The 22,529-nt window shown below is 34.7% G+C and overlaps 2 protein-coding genes across 3 annotated transcripts; one reads left to right on the forward strand and one right to left on the reverse strand.

Moving 5' to 3' along the window:
• Positions 1 to 1,253: 1,253 nt before the first annotated feature.
• On the reverse strand, positions 1,254 to 6,846 carry LOC109111591 (natural killer cell receptor 2B4-like). Its single transcript, XM_042718965.1, has 7 exons — positions 6,532 to 6,846; positions 4,991 to 5,299; positions 2,479 to 2,745; positions 2,227 to 2,352; positions 2,089 to 2,129; positions 1,733 to 1,858; positions 1,254 to 1,587 (listed from the first exon to the last, which is right to left on the reverse strand). Exons 1-7 carry the CDS (start codon positions 6,584 to 6,586, stop codon positions 1,438 to 1,440), a joined length of 1,074 nt encoding a protein of 357 aa, XP_042574899.1. The 5' UTR covers positions 6,587 to 6,846; the 3' UTR covers positions 1,254 to 1,437.
• An 8,794-nt stretch (positions 6,847 to 15,640) lies between these two features.
• On the forward strand, positions 15,641 to 22,514 carry LOC109111602 (SLAM family member 5-like). 2 transcript variants are annotated; one of them, XM_042718980.1, is made up of 6 exons: positions 15,641 to 15,813; positions 16,137 to 16,445; positions 16,788 to 17,051; positions 17,205 to 17,324; positions 17,704 to 17,753; positions 20,924 to 22,514. In XM_042718980.1, the coding sequence occupies exons 1-6, from the start codon at positions 15,759 to 15,761 to the stop codon at positions 20,939 to 20,941; spliced, it is 816 nt and encodes a 271-aa protein (XP_042574914.1). In that variant the 5' UTR covers positions 15,641 to 15,758; the 3' UTR covers positions 20,942 to 22,514. The 2 variants fall into 2 exon arrangements, with proteins under 2 accessions (XP_042574914.1, XP_042574913.1); XM_042718979.1 differs by lacking the exon at positions 20,924 to 22,514 and adding an exon at positions 18,608 to 19,061 and having other exon boundaries at positions 15,650 to 15,813.
• Positions 22,515 to 22,529: the final 15 nt, after the last annotated feature.

The following is a 22,529-nucleotide window of genomic DNA, read 5'->3' on the forward strand; positions in this document are numbered from 1 at the left end:
TATTATGGCAATATAATGTATGTAAGGATCTCCACACTTAAAGGGGTAGTTCACTGAAAAATGAAATCTGTCAATGTAATCACTCTCAAGTTGTTCCAAACCTGTATGAGTTTTTTCTTCTGCTAAACACAAAAAGGTTTTCTTCTTGCTTAATTTTACAAATAAATGTTTCTCATGGCTATAAGAGAGAGAAGCATGACACCTTACCTTTATTTACTCATGCTCCAATGATTATATAAACACAATTCATATTATGAGCAGTTTCAGAGCAAAAATGTACAAAGAAGTCAGAACACCGTTAATTAAACAAACAAACAGTTTAATGGCAACAAAGTCAACTTCAACAAAACATTTATCACCGATATTATCCTCATTTTTCCTTTCTCTTTGGAGTGTTAAAAGCTGGAGTGGTGCATAAAGAGGTTCTGTAAAGTTGTGAAGACTAAAGTCTCAAATCCAAAGAGATATTCTTTATAAAAGTTAAGAGTCAACCACACCCTCCTAAAACGCCTCATTTAAACACACCCCCACATGTCTACGTCACGATGTGGGAAGATTTGCATAACGCTGCCCAAATGTTCACGCAAAGAAAGAAGGCTTAACTTTTATTCTCTCTGTTGCCATTGGCGCCATGTTGTGGAGATGCTGTTTCCTCGTGAAAGTGCAGCTACTTAGTTTGGCCTTACAAAAGAGGACACAACTAGAAATCAGTGGTAAAGTTGTATTTACAACACTGTTCCAGAACAGATCAACCCAAATATTCAAATGTGTGCAGCGCATTTTGCGGAGGACAAGGACTGTTTCCTGTGAGAGTAGCCTACAATGAATACAAGTCTGTTTCACATAAAGTGGGGCAATTCCAACTTTGCAAGGACAGTCTGGCGCTTCCGACTTATAGCCTTTATGTACTTTTTCATTTCAAAGCGTTTTTTGAGCAGTGTAGAGTAGCAATTGTTGTTTGTTGTTTCTCAGATCACAAATGCAGACATGGTTTTATGTTTACATGGCGTGATACGCAATGCAATGCTTAAAAAGACAGTATAAGTCATTATAATCAGTAATTTTGTCCCCAATGGATCCAACAAATGCCTCGTTTATGATGGGTTTTATTGGTTTTTGGTTATTTTGTTTTCACAGTATGGTAAGGGGCGTAACATTTCTGTCACACGCTTGAGGCATTCAGCCAATCACAAAGCACTGGATAGCTGGCCAATCAGAGCACACCCCCCTTTCAGAACGATAAGCTTTGTAAAAATTGATGCGTTTCAGAAAGGCTGGGCATAGAGGAGAAACAATATGGGAAAATAATAACCTTAAACCGAATAAACACATTGCATTACACAAAATACACAAAATAATGTTCTTTTTAGCAACGTCATATGACCCCTTTAAAAATATCCTAAAAAATATTTCATTTAACATATTTAACCTCTGCTATTAATGCACAGGTTGTCTGCCCTGCGTGGATTTACACACTGTTGAATAAATTGTATGATCTGTTTCAGAGGCAAATGATGGCTTTTGGTGTTGTCCTATTGTACTGTAGGTGGTGCTGGGGCGATTTTCTGTTTGTGCCTGTTCCCGTATCTGTGAATATATGTATATAGGTCTATAGTAAATATATAAAATAGTAGCAAACATATTTAATTGGCCTTTTGACATTATCTATATTTGTAAGGTTCTGCATAAAAACATCTGCATGAAGAAGTAAATGTGTCCCTCTTTTTCTTACCTGAGGACTAGGGATTGTCTGACTGGTATTGTGAGTTTGTTTGTATTCCCCTGAAAAGCCATACACAGTTTGAGGATTTGCTGATTTCTCCAACATCTCCAGGGGTTTTCGCACTTCATTCGTCGGCTGCAGAGCAATCCAGTCAAACAGTCATATAAATCCTTCTGTACATGCATATTTGCATTTAGACTCTATGGCTAATATTGTGTGGACACCACCTTCCTACTGAACAAATTTGAAAATGAAGTGCATAATTCTACATTCTAGAGAATTGTGTGTTGGGATTCGTTAATTCATTCTTGAATTAAGAGTATTAATTTTATATGATAGCTATACAAAAAATATCTGAAGCTTACCTGAACTTGTGCATAGACTGTCTGATCATTTATTTGAGCACCTAAGAGATTTAGAATAGAATAGATTTAGAAAGTGACTTGCATACCAAAAATCATACTGAGGCTACAGTCATTTCTATTTCATTAAGGCAGACATACTCTTTTTACGCTTCTTGTAAGAGCAGCATATTACAGGAACTGCTGTGAAAACCAACACTGATACACCAGCGATGACTAAGAGCCAATGGAGAGGAAAGGAACCGTTGTTTTCTTTGGGATTTTCTTCTAAAATGAAAGCGGTCACATTAATAGTCATCAGAACAGTCATATCCTAGTTAAAGATACTTTTTAGTATTTTATTTAAGAATAAACTGCTAAGAATTCAAATATGGACAATGTAAGAGTAGTTACTTTCATGAGGTGGGCAAAGCTGGTGAATCTCTATTGTGTCATTCTTCCAGCTAACTGGGTTGCTGTAGTTACAAACAACTATGTTCTCTATACAATACAGGGCTAGAGTCTGGATTCCAAAAGAAGTCACTTCCTCCCGAGAGCAGTTGTTGCTGTAGTAGCTGTCGCTGATTGTATGATCACGCCCACTGCATGAGACGTTCACAATACAGGCATTAACAGTTATCATGGTGAAGTTCTGTTTCAGAACAGGAAAATCCACTGGATCTGAAACATTTTGCGTGGAGAGGTTATAAATTAAGACTTTTCAAAGGGAATGTTTCAGTTAAGGTGAAGCCTGACTTAACCCTCTGGAGTCTAAGGGTATTTTTGGGGCCTGGAGAAGTTTTGTCATGCCCTGACATTTGTGCCTTTTTTTTCAGTTTCTTATAAATATCTAAATGGCTAAAGTCTAATCTCACTGTAATCAGCACAAACTAGGCTATAATAATATGTGAGCAGCATGTATGTACATGATTGTGTTTTTGAGAAAAAAAATGTTATGCATTGGTTAGTGAAAAACTAAAAATGTTAAATCACTTGAAAAAGGCAATAAAACACAATACAGAACATTGGTTCCCAGGAATTTTGAGAACTGGAGCTTGTAGCCTAGAATTTTTTTTTTCTAAATGATGTGAAAATCATCTTGTTTACTCACTTACAGAAAACAATATATTGATTTAAATTTTCGAAGACACTTTTTGTTGGTAAAAGTCATATGCGAGTAGGCGTCAACTATCATGAATTCACACCTGAGAAGACAAAGGCCTGCATAATGAGCTGCATAATGAGCCATTCAGTCAGCTGTGTCACTGAGAGGGATGAGTTACAAGAAAGAATGTGAGGACAAAATAAATCTATATAATTTTATGTTTGTAGTTTATTTAGAATATATTTAATTATCCCACAACATAATTTAATATTCACTTGTGAGTGCAGTTAAACAGTTTATTAGGAAAAATCAAAGCTGACTTTCAAACTGAATTTTTTGCATCATTACTCCAGTCACACAATCCTTCAGAAATCCTTTTAACAATCTTATTTTCTACAAAAAAACGTTTATTGTTATTATTATCATTATTATTATTATTATTATTATTATTATTATTATTATTATTATTATTATTGTTATTAATGTTGAAAAGAGCTGAGAATATTTTTTTTTAGGTTTTTTAGGGGGGATAAATTGAAAGAACAGCAATGATTGTTACATTTGTTACAGTTACATTTATTGTTACATTTATATTATTTACATCAAGTTTTTGAATGGTATAGTAGTGTATATTGTTATTGAAACTTCATAATATTTCACTTGATTATACATTTAGTCAGGAATTATAGTTTGGAAAAAGTCTTTGGAAAAAGTCTAACTAGTAAAATGTTTACACGTTATGTGAAAACTAGTACAAGTATATAAATAAATAAAAAGAGGCTTACTCATGTTTATGAACTCTGCTGAATAAAGTGCTTCATTCTTTTTTCTGAGGAAATCCAAATCTCAAATCCTCAACCACATCACATCTTTTTGGGGTGAATTATGTCTTATTCCTCTCATCGCGAAGCAAACAGTAAAATAATAAAAACTTGAAGAACAGTCTCGCTGCGTTGTCTTCTGTTGTGTGGGCGTATTCAAAAGCCGCGCGCTTCAGTGAAACATTTGAATCTCAAAAGCGCGCTCGGCGCGGGGGCGTGGTCGCATTAGAAGATAATGAAGGGAGATGTGAAAAACGGACATCGCGTTGTTTTCATATGGATTACTTTATCACAGAATATTTGTTTTTTCAGCAGCACTTGTTTAGTTTAAAAGTAGACATGTCAGGCTTTCTATAGATATCTCTCTCATGTCTCTTCGTTGAGTATTCACTGAGTTACAGTTCATTTTAATGACGCATTTGTATCTGGAAGATCAGCGCAGACAAAGGCTGCAGACAGCACTCCTTGTTCGTTATCTTTATTTTATAAGTGCACAAAGTTTTTGTTGTTATTATGTCTGTATACAAAAAAAAGTAGACCCTTTACAGATTCGATTGATGTATTGCACTTATCTGTACGATCAAAACTGAAAGTGTAATTTAAGTTCTTTTCGGGGTTATCAGGAGAAAATACCCCAAAACGCGTATACGCGTTAATCGACTCCAGAGGGTTAAAGTGAAATAAAATATCTTTAAAAATTTTCTTTCAGTAAATTATTCTGGTGCCATGATGGGTGACTTTCTATGACACTTTTTAGATGCTCTTTATAGATCAAGAGAGTTAAAAACTTATTTTCTCCCATTTGCATAAAACAATAATAGTCTTTGCCATTGCATATATGCCTGAGATTTAAAATAAATACTGTAAACTTTTTTTCTCTGTAAGCAGATGCACAGCTAACAATATCCTTCATATACTCTTGTTTCTTTTACATTATAATGCCAATTCTATTGCTATTCTCATCTGAAAATGTCATAACCATTGTAAAATATGTTGTCACCTATAACTGATATGTTGTGTTTAGCAACACATATTTCTTGTTCTCCTTTTGTTTTTGCCATGTAGATTCCACTGTCTGTCTTCTTCAGGTTCCTCAGCGTTAGAGAGAAGGTTTCAGTATTGAACTCCACTCTGTTCTTATATGAACTGTGCTCTTTTATATCTCCAGACTGACTTAAGAATTTGACTATATTTTCTGATATATCTTTCGTCCAGACTAATTGATTAAACTCTGGCATTGTTTTAATTTTTATATCCAGTTCAACAGAGTCCCCTGTCTGTATGAACACATGGTTTCCAGGTCCGTATGCTGAGGAGAAGAACAAGAAGAAGTGTTCGTTTTAAAGAATGCATCGTGCCTTTGTTTATCAGGTTAATATTTTTGCTAAATACAACCTTTACCCATACAATAATTTATTGTGCATAATATTTCAAATAGATGGAGCTGTTATCTTAGCTAGAATCTGAATTTTTTGTTTATTTATTTATTTTTGAAGGCATTTCTGGTCTGTTAGTTTCTAATGTTATGTATAAACATGTATTTCAACATATATCTTATCAGTCCATCAAAGCTTTATACCAAACAGTGACAATCAACAACAAAAAAAGATTTTTCATATTCAGTAGCTAAATAGAGTAACTAGATAGAGATCTTTAATGTGTAGGTGATAATTAATATTATTCACAGTACAAATATATGCAAACATGAATAGCCTACTCCTTTTGCAATGGACATCACATAGTCCCACACTGTTAGCAATTGATGTCATTTTTACAACAACGTATTGTATTCATGTTTTTACTGTAAATGCAAATGCATGATGGGAAATTTACGGACAGTCCTGTAATATTATTGTAACACTGTAGAAGGATTATTTAACAGCCACCGCATAGCATTGTGGGATCGCTGCTGTTTGAATTTTGAAATTACGTGGCCAACGGTACCAGAAGTATTTAAACATTTTTGGAAGAAGGAACATGCCTCAAGTATGTAACATAAAATCTATTTTATAAGTCTATGGATATATTAATACCGGTGATCTGAGTGAGTGCTGATTGTTTTGTTGGGTATATTTTCAGATTTTTCTTCAACTGACCACGTTCAATTTAGTTTCAAATGGCATCTTTTTACTCTATCAAATTTAAAACTTCACCACGTCCTGAAGAGTCAACACCGAAGGAAAACTGAACACCGGCTGTTAGCTGGATTATTTCAGACACTGATTTGTTGTTGATTATATCTAAACATCATCTCCTCGGCTCACCACTACTCGCTTGGAACATCAGTTTAACAGAATTAAAGGCCCCTGCCCCTGCCCCTGCCCCTTTAATAGTCAGTGCTAAAGTGCCCTTTCGGTCTTATTGATGTGCCCCAAGGAATGCAATTTCTCCCATGCCCCTCCAGAGGTCTGTACATGCCATGCATCTAGCCAGTTATGGAAATAAATCATCACTTAAAATAGGAATATTTTCATGTATTTCACGTAACCATATAAATAACCATTAACTAACAATCAGAGCAAAGTAAATGAGTTTTGGTACCTGTGCTGGAGATCAGAACTGTAATGAAGAACACAAGAAAGTGACCGATTTCCATTGCAACAGTCGGATGGAGTCTGACCTGCTGTGATGATGTTACAGTCCCTACTGTCTAGAAGAGGAAGTTAAGCATTTTGTGTGAAACACACGGTGAACCTTATTTAAATCACTTAGACTGGAAAATTTCAAAATGCATTGCATATTAACACAAAAACAAAATTAAAATGCAGTCCTGTACGTCTGTTCTGATCCTTGCTGTTCTAGTCTGTTCTTGCAGTCACCTACAAAACTAAACTTTACAAACCACTAGCCCTTAGCAGTAAGTGTTTGCAGACCAAAGTTTTAGCTTATAGACAGAGATGTGGGTGAGAAAGATCAGAAAGCTGACTGCCTGAAACCCACATATCCTTCCTACATCAATAAGTACATTTAAGCACTTACCAGAAGCTGCTGCTATAGAGAGGGGCATTTAAAATCTTCTGTATGTCATAGACTATTCAAGTTTCATTTCCATAACTGGGTAGATATATGTTGTTTGTTTACAATATTCAAAATTAGAGGTGGAAAGTAACTATTACAAATACTTTTGTTATAGTACTTGAGTACATTTTTGCATTTTTTCTGCTTTCTTGAGTATAATTAAATTGTTACTTTTACTTTTACTTGAGTAGAATAAACCTAAAGTATTCAACTTCACTACATTTATTTTTCACCAAAAGTACAAAGTACAAAAAAAAAACACCTGACAAAGGCGGCGCCAATGGAGAAGAGTGACCCGGCATTTGAAGCTGTACAGAGTAGAATATCAAAATAATTAGCACTATCATGTTACAGAAACAGCACAAAGCGGGTAGATGTAATTTTAGTTTTAGCATGCTTACAGAGTTTACAATGCATTTCTTTTCAGTCTCTAGAATTTACAATTGTAAAGATTATTAATGTCACTTGGAAATGGAAGCAAATACATTTTTACATTGACTAAAATGTGAAGCTAACTTGAAACAAATTGTCTTGTGATGCTGCTTTTTGAATTCAGCTACCTTGATCTAAATTTTGCAAAGACTGCAAAGACTGCTCGATCTTGCAGATTTGCATTGCACAACATCAGAAAGATCAGGCCCTTTCTAATGGAGCATGCTGCACAACTTCTTGTCCAGGCCCTTGTCATTTCTAGGCTAGACTACTGCAATGCTTTATCTCCTTGCACTGGCTACTGGTTGAGGCTTGCATCAAGTTCAAGACATTGATGCTTGCATACAGAACAGCCACAGGCTCAGCACCCACCTACTTCCGCTCACTACTACGAATCTACAGTCGAGGCCAAAAATATTGGCCCCCTTTGTAAATATGATCAAAAAAGGCTGTGAACATTAAACTGCATTGTTAATCTTCTTGGTCTTTTATTTAAAAAATTCACAAAAATGTATCCTTTCATTGGATAATAAGAATTTAAAACGGAGGGGAAATATCATTATGAAATGAATGTTTTTCTCAAATACTCGTTGGTCACAATTATTGCCCCCCCTATAAATTCTTATGAGTAAAATATCTCTGAAGTATATTCCCATTCATATTCACAATTTTGAGCACTCCAGCATGATTATAAACATGAAATCATCCTGCTCTGGCTTCCTGTTTCACTGAAATATAAAGAGGAGGGAAAACAAAGCCCAAAATCCCTTAATCATCCATCACAATGAGAAAAACCAAAGAATATATTTCTGATGTGCAACAAAAGATAATTGAGCTTCACAAATTAGTGAAGTGGCTTTAAGAAAAGAGCTAGAGCAGTGAAAATTCCCATTTCCACCATCAGGGCAATAATTAAGAATTTCCAACCAACAGAAAATGTTACAGAACTGCCTGGAAGAGGATGTGTGTCTATATCGTCCTAATGTGCAGTGAGAAGGAGAGTTTGAGTAGCTAAAGACTCTCCAAGGGTCACAGCTGGAGAATTGCAGAAAATAGTTGAGTCTCTGGTTCAGAAAGCCTTTTAAAAAATTGTCACACAGAACCTACATCAACACGTGTTGTTTGGGAGGGTTTCAAGAAAAATTCTCCTAACTCATTCAAAAACAAACTAAAGCATATTCAGTTATCAGCCATGATTGGAACTTTAAATGGGAATGGCTTCTATGATCAGATGAAACTAAAAAAATGAGCTTTTTAGCAGCAAACGCTCAAGATGGGTTTGGTGAACATAGAGAAAAAAAGTACCCCATGTGTACAATGAAATATACTGCTGTATTTTTGATGTTGTGGGCCTATATTTCTGCCGGAGGTCCTGGACATCTTGTTTAGATACATGGCATCATGGATTCTATCAAATACCAACAGATAAAAAATCTAAAAGTGACTGAATCTGTTAGAAATCTTATAATGTGCCATGTTTGGATCTTCCAACCGTACAATAACCAAGCACAAACCTCAAAAACAACACAGAAATGGGTCACTGAGCTCAAAACCAAACTTCTTCTATAGCCATTTCAGTCCACTGGCCTGAACCCTACGGAAAATGAGAGGAGTGAACTGAAGAGGAGAAGCACCATAATGGAGCTGGGAATCTAAAGGGTTTGGAGTGATTCTGGATGAAGGAATGGTCTCTGATCTCGTCAGGTGTTCTCTAACCTCATCAGGCATTATAGGAGAACATTTAGAGCTGTTAAACTGGCAAATGGAGGTTTCAAAAATTATTGAATAAAAGGGGGCTATTAATTGTGGCCAATGTGTATTAGAGAAAAACATTTATTTCATAATGATATTTCCCCCATTTTAAACTCTTATTATCCAATGAAAGGATACATTTGTGTGAATTTTTTAAATAAAAGACCAAAAAGATTAACAATGCAGATGAATTTTCACAGCCTTTTTTGTTCATATTTACCAAGGGGGCCAATATTTTTGGCCTCGACTGTACATCCCCTCCAGAAGTCTGAGATCTGCAAGTGAGCGACGCCTTGTGGTAACATCACAGAGAGGCTCAAAATCACTTTCTAGGACATTCTTGTTCACCATTCTTGGTTTTCAAGCGACAGCTGAAAACTCATCTCTTTCGACGCTATACTTGACTTCATCCTAAATTTAAAAAAAATTATAAATCTCTGTCTTTCTCTTTATTTATTCCTTCCCTTTCTAGCTTGTATTTATTTGAACAATGCCTAAAACTTGGTATTACAAGCACTTCATGTGTCTGTTTGCATCTTTAAGAAGAATCACTTTATGAATTCCCCAATTGTAAGTCACTTTGGATAAAAGTGTCTGCAAAATGACTAAAAGTAAAAGTAAACAGAGCATCTAAAAAGGTGTCAGATATAGAACGTCTGCTCACTCATTAAGGGAACTGAAAAGCATTAGAATAATTTAGCGAAAGAACAGGCAAAAAAAGGAATGGGCTGACATGGTAGGAATGAAAGTTTCATTTTATGTATTTTATAAGGCATTAATTGACTAGCACAGGCTTTACCTTAGCTACAGTATGCACTTTGAAAAGGCTATTATTCCATATTACAGGTTTTTTTTTTTTTTTCATATCTCGGACATACATCAGTTTTAGGTCACTTTTTCAAAACCCTTCACAGTATTCTCCTAACCAACTTTCATCTTGCCACAACAGTAAATGTTACATCAAAATGCACTAAAACTACCTAAACACTTTAGATATATTAATTTATTCCATAACACTAGCAAAGTTTATCACCCAACAAACATACAGTACTTTGTCACTTATAAAACATATATATACATATATTGAAATTGCTGTTATTTAGTTTTTGTTAAGTTTTGGACTAAGTTTAACAGTTTTAAAAAGAGCATGTAAATGTGCAAATTGCCTGTAGGTCCATAGAGTTTTGGCAGTGGTTGTGTCTGAGTGAGAAAAGAATAAGCAATTTGAGAAATTTAGTGACTGAATCTACAGTATTGTGGCAAAAGAAAAAGAAAAGAAAAATTATCCACAGTTTATCCCACATAGAGTGCTGTAATACGGAGCCCGGGAGGTCACCTGTAGGAGAAAAAAATACAATCCGTGTTGACGGTTTTGCAATCCGTCCCCTCAGTTTGTTGTAAATATGGATTGTAGTGTTGTCAAAAGACCCGGTACTTCGGTACCAAGTCGGTACTAAAAAAATGAAAATGTCACGGTTTCTTTAAGTACGGGTGGTACCGAGTACCCGGTCAACCCGGTTCTTGACACATACAGCGCTATGATTTCCGCGAAGCAGAAAACGCAGACGGAATCTCAAAATCCAGTCATGAGCATGAAACTTACATTTTAATATGGACAGTGACGGAATTTGTCAAAGTTAGCATAAATTAATCAAATCAAATCAGATCTCCATATGGACCAGTAACTGTTAATGTTAAGCCGCAAAAGTTATTTTGTTGTTGTTCTGCGAGTCTCTGTGTGAATGAATGAATGGCAGAGACGTGCGGGTTTGTTTACTACATAGACTGAAGCGCGTTGCAGTAATTTCAGCATCTGCGTCTCAATGAGGACATAAATACGTAAACAACATCACCAGAACTGTTCTGAGTCACTTCACAAGCATTTTACCGTTTCATTTGAGTAAAACCAGTGTCAATTTAAAGGTATTCACGGCAACCCAGGGTTTCCCACACAGTGATTTATTACAATATCAAAACTGAGCCACAAATAGATTTTCCAAAAGGCTTTGACTTCATTGAATAAACATGAGCACTGCACGTTTCAAAATCAAAAACCGATGCGGGTGTTTTTATATCACTGTATTTCAGAAGGAAACCGATTGTATTTAGAAAATTTTCGATTTCATTTTCATTTCATTTTATGTAATGCTTGATAAGGCAGCGTTTGTGAGCTCAGCGCTGTTTTGCAGCCGTTACCGGAGAATCCTGTATCTCTCCCGCTCTTAAAGCGCCTCCTGCTGGCAGAAAATGAATTTGCATACATATATACATATATACATATATACATATATACATATATACATATATATATATATATATATATATATATATATATATATATATATATATATATATATATATGGGGCGGGGGAGTGCCGCACAAATAGAGTGTAAGGAACCCGTCAAAATAAAAGTTCATTTTTACATAAAGGCATTGTGCTGGAAATATTATTATTATTTAGTAGAATGTATGTGATACTGCTACTACTGTTGAAAAAATGAATAAAACTTTATTTTTTAAAGAAATAAATCACACAATATTTCTTCCATGTTTTAATTTTAATTAAACTTAATTAACTTTATTTAACAAAAAATAAAATGTGTTTAAATTTCATTAATTAAAAGACAAATTAAATTTGGGTGAAACTTGTTTACTGTTTTTCATAATTATATTACTTGTAGAAAAACTTTAAACACAATTGTAAATAAGTATAAAGAATGGCATTGGTTTTATTTTTAGTGATAAAAAGTGTTGTTTTTTTAATTTTTCATATTTTTGTGTTTTGCTTTGGTACCGAAATTGGCACCGAGAACCGTGGATTTTCACTGGTATCGGTACCGAATACTGAAATTTTGGTACTTATTTTCTCCTACAGGTGTCCTCCCGGTCTCCGTACTGTTGTACTTACTGTGTGAGGAGTTTTTAAAAAATACAATCCATGGCGACGGTTTTGAAATCCGTCCCCTCAGTTTGAAAACCGTAGGCTACTCACAAATTCTTAAACTGTTCCCTCGGTTTAACAAATTGTGCCCACGGATTAATAAACCGTACCCATGAATTTCCAATCCTTACGCTCAGATTTTGTAAACCGTACCTTCGGATTTTGAATCCGTACCCTCAAATTCATAATCCGTGCGTACGCTTTCGCAATCCGTTTCCTCAGATTTGTAAACTCACGTATTTGTGGCCCCGCCCCCACCGGCAGATTCATTTGTGTTTATTAAACATTATTTTTCATTTTATCCTATGAGACCATGATCCGCACTCACAAAATAGTCTTCTTTTTAGCGTTTATTTTACATTAATCACCAATAGGATAAGACACTGCCGTCTGTGTTTTATAGCCTAAAATAAATGCTAAAAAGAAGAATAGAAAATTCAGGGGAAATTTAAGAGGAAAGTTTAGAGAGAGTTTGGTGAGAAGTAGTTAAAAAGAAATAATCTGCCGGTTATGCAGTTAATTCTTTGCTCTCTAACTGAATGCAATGTTATAATAGGCCTAGTTATTTAATAACAACATCAACAGTGAAGCATGCATCTAACTCTGGGGGAAAAAGCGTAGTATAATAAAATCACCAAAGTAAGTCTTCATGTTAAGAAAGAATAGTACACAAAGACATTTCTAAAACTGTAAAAGGTTATTTAAAAATAAAGCATTCATGAATTATTTTGAGACAAACATTTAACTGTCTTAAGTGCACTAATTTATTTAGCCTATAAATTAAAATAATAATAATAATAACTATTATTTGTATTATTATTATATATTATTATACAGGTTATGCATAAGAAGCTTTTATCCAAAACGATTTACAAAAGAGGAACAAATTATTCCAGAGTCAGTCCCAATGCCAGGCTTATTATACAATAATAATCAAATTTTAAGATTATCACAAATTAAACAAGATTTTGATGCACATCTTTCTTATTAAATCGTTGTATTCCACCTCTTACTACAATTAATAGAGAATCACTTAAGACACTTTGCTGTAGGCCTATTCCACATAATAACATTCAATAAAACACAGGCGGCGGTGTCTTATCCTATTGGTGATTAAAGTAAAATTAATGCTAAAAAGAAGACTATTTTGTGAGTGCGGATCATGGTCTCATAGACTACTATGAAAAATAATGTTTAATAAACACAAATGAATCTGCCGGTGGGGCCGGGGCCACAAATCCGTGAGTTTACAAATCCGAGGGAACGGATTATGAATTTGTGGGTACGGATTCAAAAACCGAGGGTACGGTTTGCAAAATCTGAGCGTAAGAATTGGAAATTCGTTGGTACGGTTTATTAATCCTTGGGCACGATTTGTTAAACTGAGGGAACAATTTAAGAATTCGTGAGTACAGTTTATAAACTGAGGGGACGGATTGCAAAATCGTCGGCACGGATTGTTTTTTTTTTTTTTTCTACAGGTGACCTCACGGGCTCCGTACCACGGTACAGGGTCCTAGCGAATTAAAGAAAAGAAAAAAAAACCTTTAAGCTATAGCTTCATGCAAAGTTTTCTGTATGTTTCAGATCCAGTGGATTCTCCTATTCTGAACTGGAACGTAACCAGAATGAGTGTTAACGCCTGTATTGTGAACATCTCAAGCAGTGGGCATGATCGTACAATCAAAGAAATCCACCACAACAACAACTGCAGTCAGGAGGAAGTGACATCATTTGGAATCCAGACTCTAGCTCTGTATTGTTTTGAGAACATAGTTGTTTGTAACTACAGCAACCCAGTTAGCTGGAAGAATGACACAATAGAGATTCACCAACTTTGCCCACCTCATGAAAGTAAATAACTACTCTTACATCGTCCATATTTGAATTCTTAGCAGTTTATTCTCTAATAAAAAACTACAAAGTATCTTTAATTTTAGCATATGATTGTTCTGATGACTGTTAATGTGAAAGATATAATTTCAGCAGAGAATCTCAAAGAAAACAATGATCCCTTTCCTCTCCATTGGCTCTTGGTTATCGCTGGTGTATCAGTGTTGGTTTTCACAGCTGTTCCTGTAATATGCTGCTCTTACAAGAAGAGTTAAAGGGGTGCGTCTGTCTTAATAAAAAATAAATGACTGTATAGCCTCAGTAATGATTTTTTTTTGTATGCAAGTCACTTTCTAAATCTATTCTATTAAATCTCTTAGGTGCCCAACAGAACGATCATACAGGATGTGGACAAGTTCATGTAATAGATAGTTCATCTGCCTCTGAAACAGACCATACAATTTATTCAACAGTGTATTATTCAGCAGTCATGGAAGATGACCTGTGCATAAATAGCGAAGGTTAAATCTGTGTAAAAATGTGCGTTTGTCAATAGATATCTTAAAATAATTTTTTACATATTTTTAGCATACTATGCCAAGCATACAAATTTAAGTCACTCATTAGTAATGAGTGATGAGTGATAATTGTTTTGTTGAAGTTTCCTTATTACCATTAAACTGTTTGTTTGTGTAATTAACTGTATTCTGACTTTATTGTACATTTTAGTTTGCACTGAAGCAGCTCATAATATTATTTGAATTTATATAATCATTGGAGAATGAGTAAATAAAGGTGAAGCGTCATGCCTCTCTCACATAACCATGAGAAACTTTTTTTTAATTAAAATTTAGGGAATGTCCCTGGTTAAATATGAGTTCAGCCCTATTAACATTTAGCATTTTGACTCATTTTTGACTCAAATGGGAAGACTGAGTGATATTTTGGTCTGTTTTTCACACAAAGCAGAAGCATGACTTACAGTTTTCTACCAGATGGAAATATTACAGTATATGTAAGAATATATGGCCCTCTTTTTATCTGCATTTAAGATACGTTTTTGGAATTCCATTCGCTATATTTGGTTAACTACATTATTTAACATGAACTAAAATAAAAATAAAAAAAGAAAAGAAAAAAAAATTGTCTAAAGGATAATCAAATGGTTGCTATTCTCCATTGACTTCCAGCAGTTTTCTTGAAAATATTTTTTTGTGTGTTCAGCAGTAAAAAAAAAAAAAAAAAAAAAAAACTCATACAGGTTTGGAACATACTTGAGGGTGAGTAAATGATGACCATTTTAATTTTTTTGGGTGAACTATCCCTTAAAGTGTGCAGATCCTTACATACTGTATATTGCCATAATATCACTTCCAGAACTTCCAGTTTCCAGAATAGTTTTTGTGTGCATCTAAATCAAATGTTATGAGGATATTCCCATTTCTGATCAACTTTTGCTTTTTTTAGTGTAATAGTAAATTCACACATACTGCAGAGTAGGAATAGGAAGTGTTTTTGCTGGAGTCTCAACTGACTCCATACTGCTTATGTTTCTATCACAGACCAAGCTGAGCTAAAACCCTTTCATGAGAAATCTCTACATTTCCAAACAACTGTGCAGTTTCCTCTTTTTAGCTTATATGCATATTGATGCCAGTAACAGAATTTGCTGCTGAATTTGGTTTTAGGAATTTGGGTTCCTTTCTGAGTGAACTTCAGTATCTATCAGGAAGTCATTGCAACAGCAGTGATTTTGAGTTCTCTTTCTTTTTAAGTTTGACATTTGTGACAATGGCATTAAATCACATACTCAGATTTCTTCTTTGTCTTCTAACCTTCAAAACAGGTAAAACGTTCATTAAAATATGTAATATTATATAAAATGTAACAAGAAATGTAACAAAAGCATATATTATTTTCTTTGCTGTCTCTGCAATAAATCTAATATTAATAACAAAAAATGTGAGAATCAGTTTGCAGCAGAGTACATGGTATATGTCTGAAGGAGAATCTTTCCAACCTATTGTTTATTTGTGTAAGCAGAGACAAATAGCTCCAGATATGTACATTATAGCATAACATTTTCATTATGCTAATAGCATAACAAAACTCTGGTGAATTCATTTGGCCTGTAGGACAAATTCTTCCGAAATCTTTCTCTCTCCTCAGGGTTCAATGCTGAGATCTCGGTGTTTGTGCAGACGGGAACTTCTGTTCAACTGCATATACAGACACAAGAGCTACCAGAGTTTGTTGATTTATCCTGGAAAAATGATAAATCAGAGATTATAGTTCGATATACAAATGAACCTAAAAAAGTAAGACTTCACTCTTCCTACAAGGACAGAGTGGATTTTAATGATAAAACCTTCTCTGTAACACTGAAGAACATGCAGAAGACAGACAGTGGACTCTACACAGCAAGAGCAAGTGGAGAAACAGAGAACGATATTGTTACATACAGAGTATCTGTTATAGGTGAGTGTAATTTTGTGTTCAGAGCAAAAGACATTCTGTGCAATTTTATAAAGGATAGGTAGTAAAATAAAATGTTTATGTACTTAAAAAGAAGACACAACTGTTAATTATATATAAAAGTTTTTTTTTTTTTTTTTGGTCATTAGTTTATGTGCAAAGTTTTAGTCATGCAAACGCAGCCATGATGTACATTCCATAAACAGCTAGGCTACTGGAACACGATATCCTATGTGATATAGTGTGAGAATATTATATTTTCCATTTTAAGCACAAGGTTGCTTCTTTTATAGTTGATCATTGGATGTATGTGTTACATTAAAAAAAAAAAAAATTGTGTTTCAGATGCTGTGGAGGCTCCTGTCCTGACTGTGAACTCAAACTGGTCCAGCAGTGACTCCTGTACTGTGAACTTCACATGCAGAGCTCCTGAGCTCATGATTAACTCTAGCTATCAGAACAACAGATGCTCTCCACAGGAAGTGACATCACATGAGATCCACACTCTCATCCTGGACTGCAGTGAGGAATCCATCATCTGTAACCATAGCAACCCTGTCAGCTTGAAAGAAGACAGAATAAACATCAAAGAACTCTGCATTAATAAAGGTATCTGACCAAACACATAGAGACACTCAATCATTCAGAGTGCACATCAACATCTCTCAAATCAAAAAGCTAATTCTGGATTCATAAATCTAGTCTAACAGCTCAACTGAACTGGCAGCTGTAGTTCTTAATGACATATGTCTTATTTTCCAGAGAGTGGCTCAGACAATCACCTGATTGATTCATCTCTCCTGGGGCCAGTAGTTGGTTTGGCGGCAGTGTGCATTTTAATGCTGTGTCTTTCAGTCTTTCTGTACTTCAAGTATAAAAAAGGTATGTCCACGTTGCCTCACATACATTCTCTATGAAAAACTGATCTCTGTTCATCAGTCTGATCAATTAAGTACTTTACTGCTTTTGTAAAGTAGTAAAAAAAAAAGATGAAAACAGATTTATGCTTTCCCCCCTCTCTTTTGGTAAACTGTAATACTGTAGAATATTGTCTTCATTTATGAAATGGTTTACAATAACCACCTGTACATGAGGAAAGCCTCAGATGCAGACGTTTCACAACATAATACTAAAGAAACTCAGTTTAGAGCAGTTTGGAATTAAAAGCCAACATAAGATAAATAAATTAATATATTATTTTTATATTATTATTTGATAAGTCTTGATTCTGATATGTAGCTGTACATTCTAAACCTCACAGGTGCTCAGGAGGAGGTAGCAGAATGTAGTTCAGTCTATGCTCAAGTTGAGGTAAGCTTCATCATTAAGCTCGCAGACACCATGGTTATGCTCTCATGCTGTGTAGTTCTTTTTAATCATGTTCAAAATAATTTTGGGAGGATATATCATGTACATCCATTTCTGTAATAATTGGTTATTTGTATGTATTAATGTTTTGGTTTCGGTAACACAAAAGCTTCCATCTACAAATCAGTGGTTCCCAACCTATTCAAACATATCTCTTCATGTTATCTTTAACAGCATATCAAACATAAACATATCATCTAAACAAACTCAAATTATATAACAAAAAATTATTATTAAAAAGAAACTTTTTTCTCAGTGTAATGAACAACTTATTAATAAAAAGAACTTTTTTTTTTTTTCACTTCAAAAAACGTTTAGCACAATGCACAGGTTGTGTCGATGTTAAAGGATGAAACTATAGACGGTCGAAGGCATTTAGATTTTTTTTTATTATTTGTTATGTCCCAGGAAATATTATTATATATTTGTTGTGCGTTACATCTGTGGATGAAACTGTTGATGTACCTGGGTAACTGTGCATTGTTTTTGTACTTTTGTTTTCTTGCTTGATCTCCTTGTACTTTCTTAATTTCACAAACAATTAAAAAGGAACAGCAAGTAACACACTGAATTAAGCATGAAAATCTGAAGTAGAAAAAAAGTTTTTTTTTTTTTTTTTTTAAAACGTACTCCAATACTCTATATTTACAACTCAGAACACACACACACACACACACACACACACACACACACACACACACACATATATAATATATATATACATATATATATATATATATATATATATTCAGTAAGGGATTAAAAAAAAAAAACACTTTCTCAATGTATTTCGTTAGGTTGAAGACCAGACACGGGAGAAAACGGGAAATGATCGACCCATCACAATCTACAGTACATTAGGACAACACCAAAAACCTGCAGGCCCCCCTGAAATAGACCATACAGTTTATTCAGTGGTGTACAAACAACCAAATGAGAAACCATCCGCCATTTCACCCGATGACACTTAAAATGAAACTGGCTATTTGTCATGCATGGGGAAGTTATCACAAGACTTGATCTCAAAATGGCTTCCTTTGTTACATGCCCCATGTTTTGTATTTGACAAAGATTTACTTTATCGCTGTACTTTATATTGACTTTTAAATTGCATTTTGCCCCATTCTGTTCTTGTTTCCTATTTCTTGTGTCATGTTTGTAGTTTCTTTGCAGTAGTCTCCATCATGTTACAGACTTTTACTATTCTCTAGAACTGATTTAATATATTGCTTTCAAACATCCACAACCAAACTGTCTTAATATTTTTGTGTGAATTCTGAATTTTTATTTATTTGTTTAATTCTGAATTTGATTATGTTACACAAATTAATAACTTCTAAATAAAAAATAAAAATAATAATAATAACCCCAAAGTGAGCAATATTAATGGAAGTGAAAAAGAGTGTGACAACTAACCCCGGTCGTGCTCCACATGAAAATTAGCAAATAGGTATAATATTGACCTCACATTTGAATTCAAACATATCCAGTACAAACATGACTTATACCGCAAGTAGCTATTTCTTGTAGAGTTGCCAAATTAATGTACAAATCTTTTAAGTCCATTTTGACTGAAAACCACTAGATGGAGACCTTTAATCTTATTTCTGACCATATGTTTCTCGTCCAGTGAAACATTTATTTATTTATTTATAATAGTAGCCAGGGCCGGCCGTGGCATAGGCGACATAGGCAGTTGCCTAGGGTGCAAAATGACTGGGGGGCGCCGTGGGAAAGTGTTTTTTTTTTGTTGTTTTTTTTTTTTTTTTGTCGGAAGTGCGCCCTCGTGTGACCATCGTGCGCTCCTTCTCCCATATATTAAGCAAACTAATTTCTGACAGTTAACATAATTTTAGTACTGATAGATCATCAAACTGATTAAAATAATGTTAGAATAAAATAAAATTGACATCAACGAAAAAGATTTGACAACATGTCACGTTGGACTAATTTAAACACTTTCTGGTCATGACGTAATTATAATACATTATCATTACGCATTCATAATACATGGCGCATGCAGTTAAAATAGTTTTGCCATTTATGTGCTCTTAAAGTATCATTTCTAAAAAATGAGTGAAAAAAGAAAATTATCAGGGGCACAAGGCAGGAAGCGATGCAAAGAAGAGCATCAGAAAAAATCTAAAATCTTGCCTAGGGCACCAGCAGAGCCTGGGCCAGCCCTGGATGAAGCTTACAGAGACCCATACATCATGCAGACAAAAATACATTTATCCACGAATTAAGAATTAATTCCCACAAAGTAAGAATTTGATCCCTTGTTTTTGAAACTAATTTCCTTGATTTTAGATAATCATGGCCACAAATAAAGAATTTGTACACACTAATTTGTTCCCTTGCAATTATAGTGTTACTTTGTTCCCTTGTTTTGATTTAATTAAAACAAGGGAACAGATAAATGTAATATGACCAATCATAAATCATGACTTAATGTATAGACTGAAAGAGGTTTAACAACTTTTGTGGGACCAGTCATGAGTCAGGAACTGAAATCAGGAAGTCAGATATCTGTAAGCAGCCATGTTTTAGACAACACTGCAAACCAAAGCCCAAAATAGCATCATACAGCCTCACTGACATGTCTGCCATTTCACAGCAGCTGCTAGACTGTCACCTAATGGGGACCTCTTCAACTCCCAGTGCAGGGGTCCAACTGTTTTGTGTAATGCGAAAATATTCAGGTTTGAATGAACACTGAAGTTGCCTCTCACATTCATGGTTTTTCATTTGAACTGGCACTAATGCTAAGTGGAAACGATACAGAGATTCTTCCGCGTTTATGAAGCTGAAGTCCCATTACTTACAGATTTAACTTCCTTCATTGTTACATGCACAGAATCATTGTTTATTTGTATGTTTGTGTTTGCTGCGATGACATTTAAGCTGCTCCTGTCATTTGTTCTTCTTACATACAACAAAGGTACAAAATCCTGTATAATTTTACTATGATAAATATTTAATTAATGATGGTAACAATCACTAAAGTGAAGGGCGGTTTTATTCTCTCTGAAATGTAATTTTTAATTTTTAATGTTTAGTTTACTCAATCCGTGTATGTGACCTTAAACGTTTTCAATACATGTGTGTTTCAGATGCAGTTGAAGCTCTAGTCCTGATTTTTAACTTACACTGGTCCAGTCCTGAACCCTGTATTTTTACATGTAATGGAAGTAACATTACCGTCAGCTTTATATATGACAGTAGCAGCTGTTCTCCAGAAGACCTTAACATCCTCTGATAACTACACTCTAAGACTGAGCTGCAGTGGTGACTCCATCATGTGTAACTACAGCAACCCAGTGAGCTGGAAGACTGACAGAGAGAAGGTTAATGAACTCTGCACTGTTAATCTAAGTACATAATGTATCCGCTCTGACCTGTAAAAACACTCACAGATGAGGAAACAGAAAATAAATAAGAGAAAGTAAGTAAACACTGGACTGAGAGGGAGTAAAAACTGGGAAAGCTGATCATTTTTTGTCTTATCTTTCATATCTACAAATACTGTAATCTTGAGAGGCATCTCTGGATCTCTTTTGCCGACTGATAAAGTTTGTTGTTAGATGTCTGTTTCTGTTTCTACAAGAAATAAGTTGATTCAGAGAATCTAAGTGGCTTTTTGTTTTTCTCTTCTGAATTTTTCTAAACTCACAACATTCTAAATCAATATTCAAACAATTAATATTAAATTAAGGTGTGCATTCTACCAAAACTTCTACTTGTGTAGTTACAGCCCATCAAGCAACATTAGAGCGCCACCCTCAGGCTAAATTACACAGAGACACTAGACCTCTGCCTCCCCTAAATTTCTGGTCAGGACCTGCAGAACTTTCCACTCCCTTCAGATTATGGTCTGACACTGATTTGCCAAGTTTGGTCCATTTGGCCCTTGATGTCTTAAGTGCATTCACTGCATTAGATAACAGAAAATCAAAGTGCCATTTATTTAAAAGAAAGATAGCACTACCACACTTTTAATTATATTTTAGGGGAATGAATGAAAGTGATAAAATGTATAAAGTTCCTTCAATGCAGGTAAGCTGCTTTGGATAAAAGCATCTGCCAAATGCATTAATGTAAATATACTGTGCAAAATATAAAACAAAATGCTGTGGCACGTGATTGTGAAAACCTTAGCGGAAGTGACAGCAACTGACTGACACCCAACCATCAAAACAACAACTAGTTAAAAGTTGAATAAAAAAAGTTAGATCTGAGAAAAGATTAATCATCTTTAGTTTGTACATGACATTTGTTCTGACATTGTGTATTTTGTGTGGTTTAAGTATGCAGGTATATGGCGATAACATACCACGTGTTTAGTTTCCAGAGTAGTTTCTGTTTTCATCTAAATAAGGTTACGAGGATATTCCCATTTCTCATCCTTCATTCATTCTGATCCATTTTTGTTTCATTAGTGAAATGGTAAACTCACATGTACTGCTGAGTAGGAGCAGGAAGTGTGTCAACTGACTGAGCACCGGAAAGTTTCTGGTACTTTTTTTATGCTTATGTTTCCGCCACAGACTGAGCTTGCTAAATCTGATTCTAATGACATCTCACTATTTCCAAGCAACAGAGGTTCCTCTTTGTAGCCTTTTGTCATTTGTGTTTCTGTATGCACCTTGATGTCGGTGTCAAAATGTGCAGTGTGTAAGTGTTTATAAAGTGTGTTTTGCTGAATTCAGAAGTGGTTTA

This window comes from Cyprinus carpio, chromosome B2 (assembly GCF_018340385.1).
Source record: "Cyprinus carpio isolate SPL01 chromosome B2, ASM1834038v1, whole genome shotgun sequence".
Taxonomy (NCBI): Eukaryota; Metazoa; Chordata; class Actinopteri; order Cypriniformes; family Cyprinidae; genus Cyprinus; species Cyprinus carpio.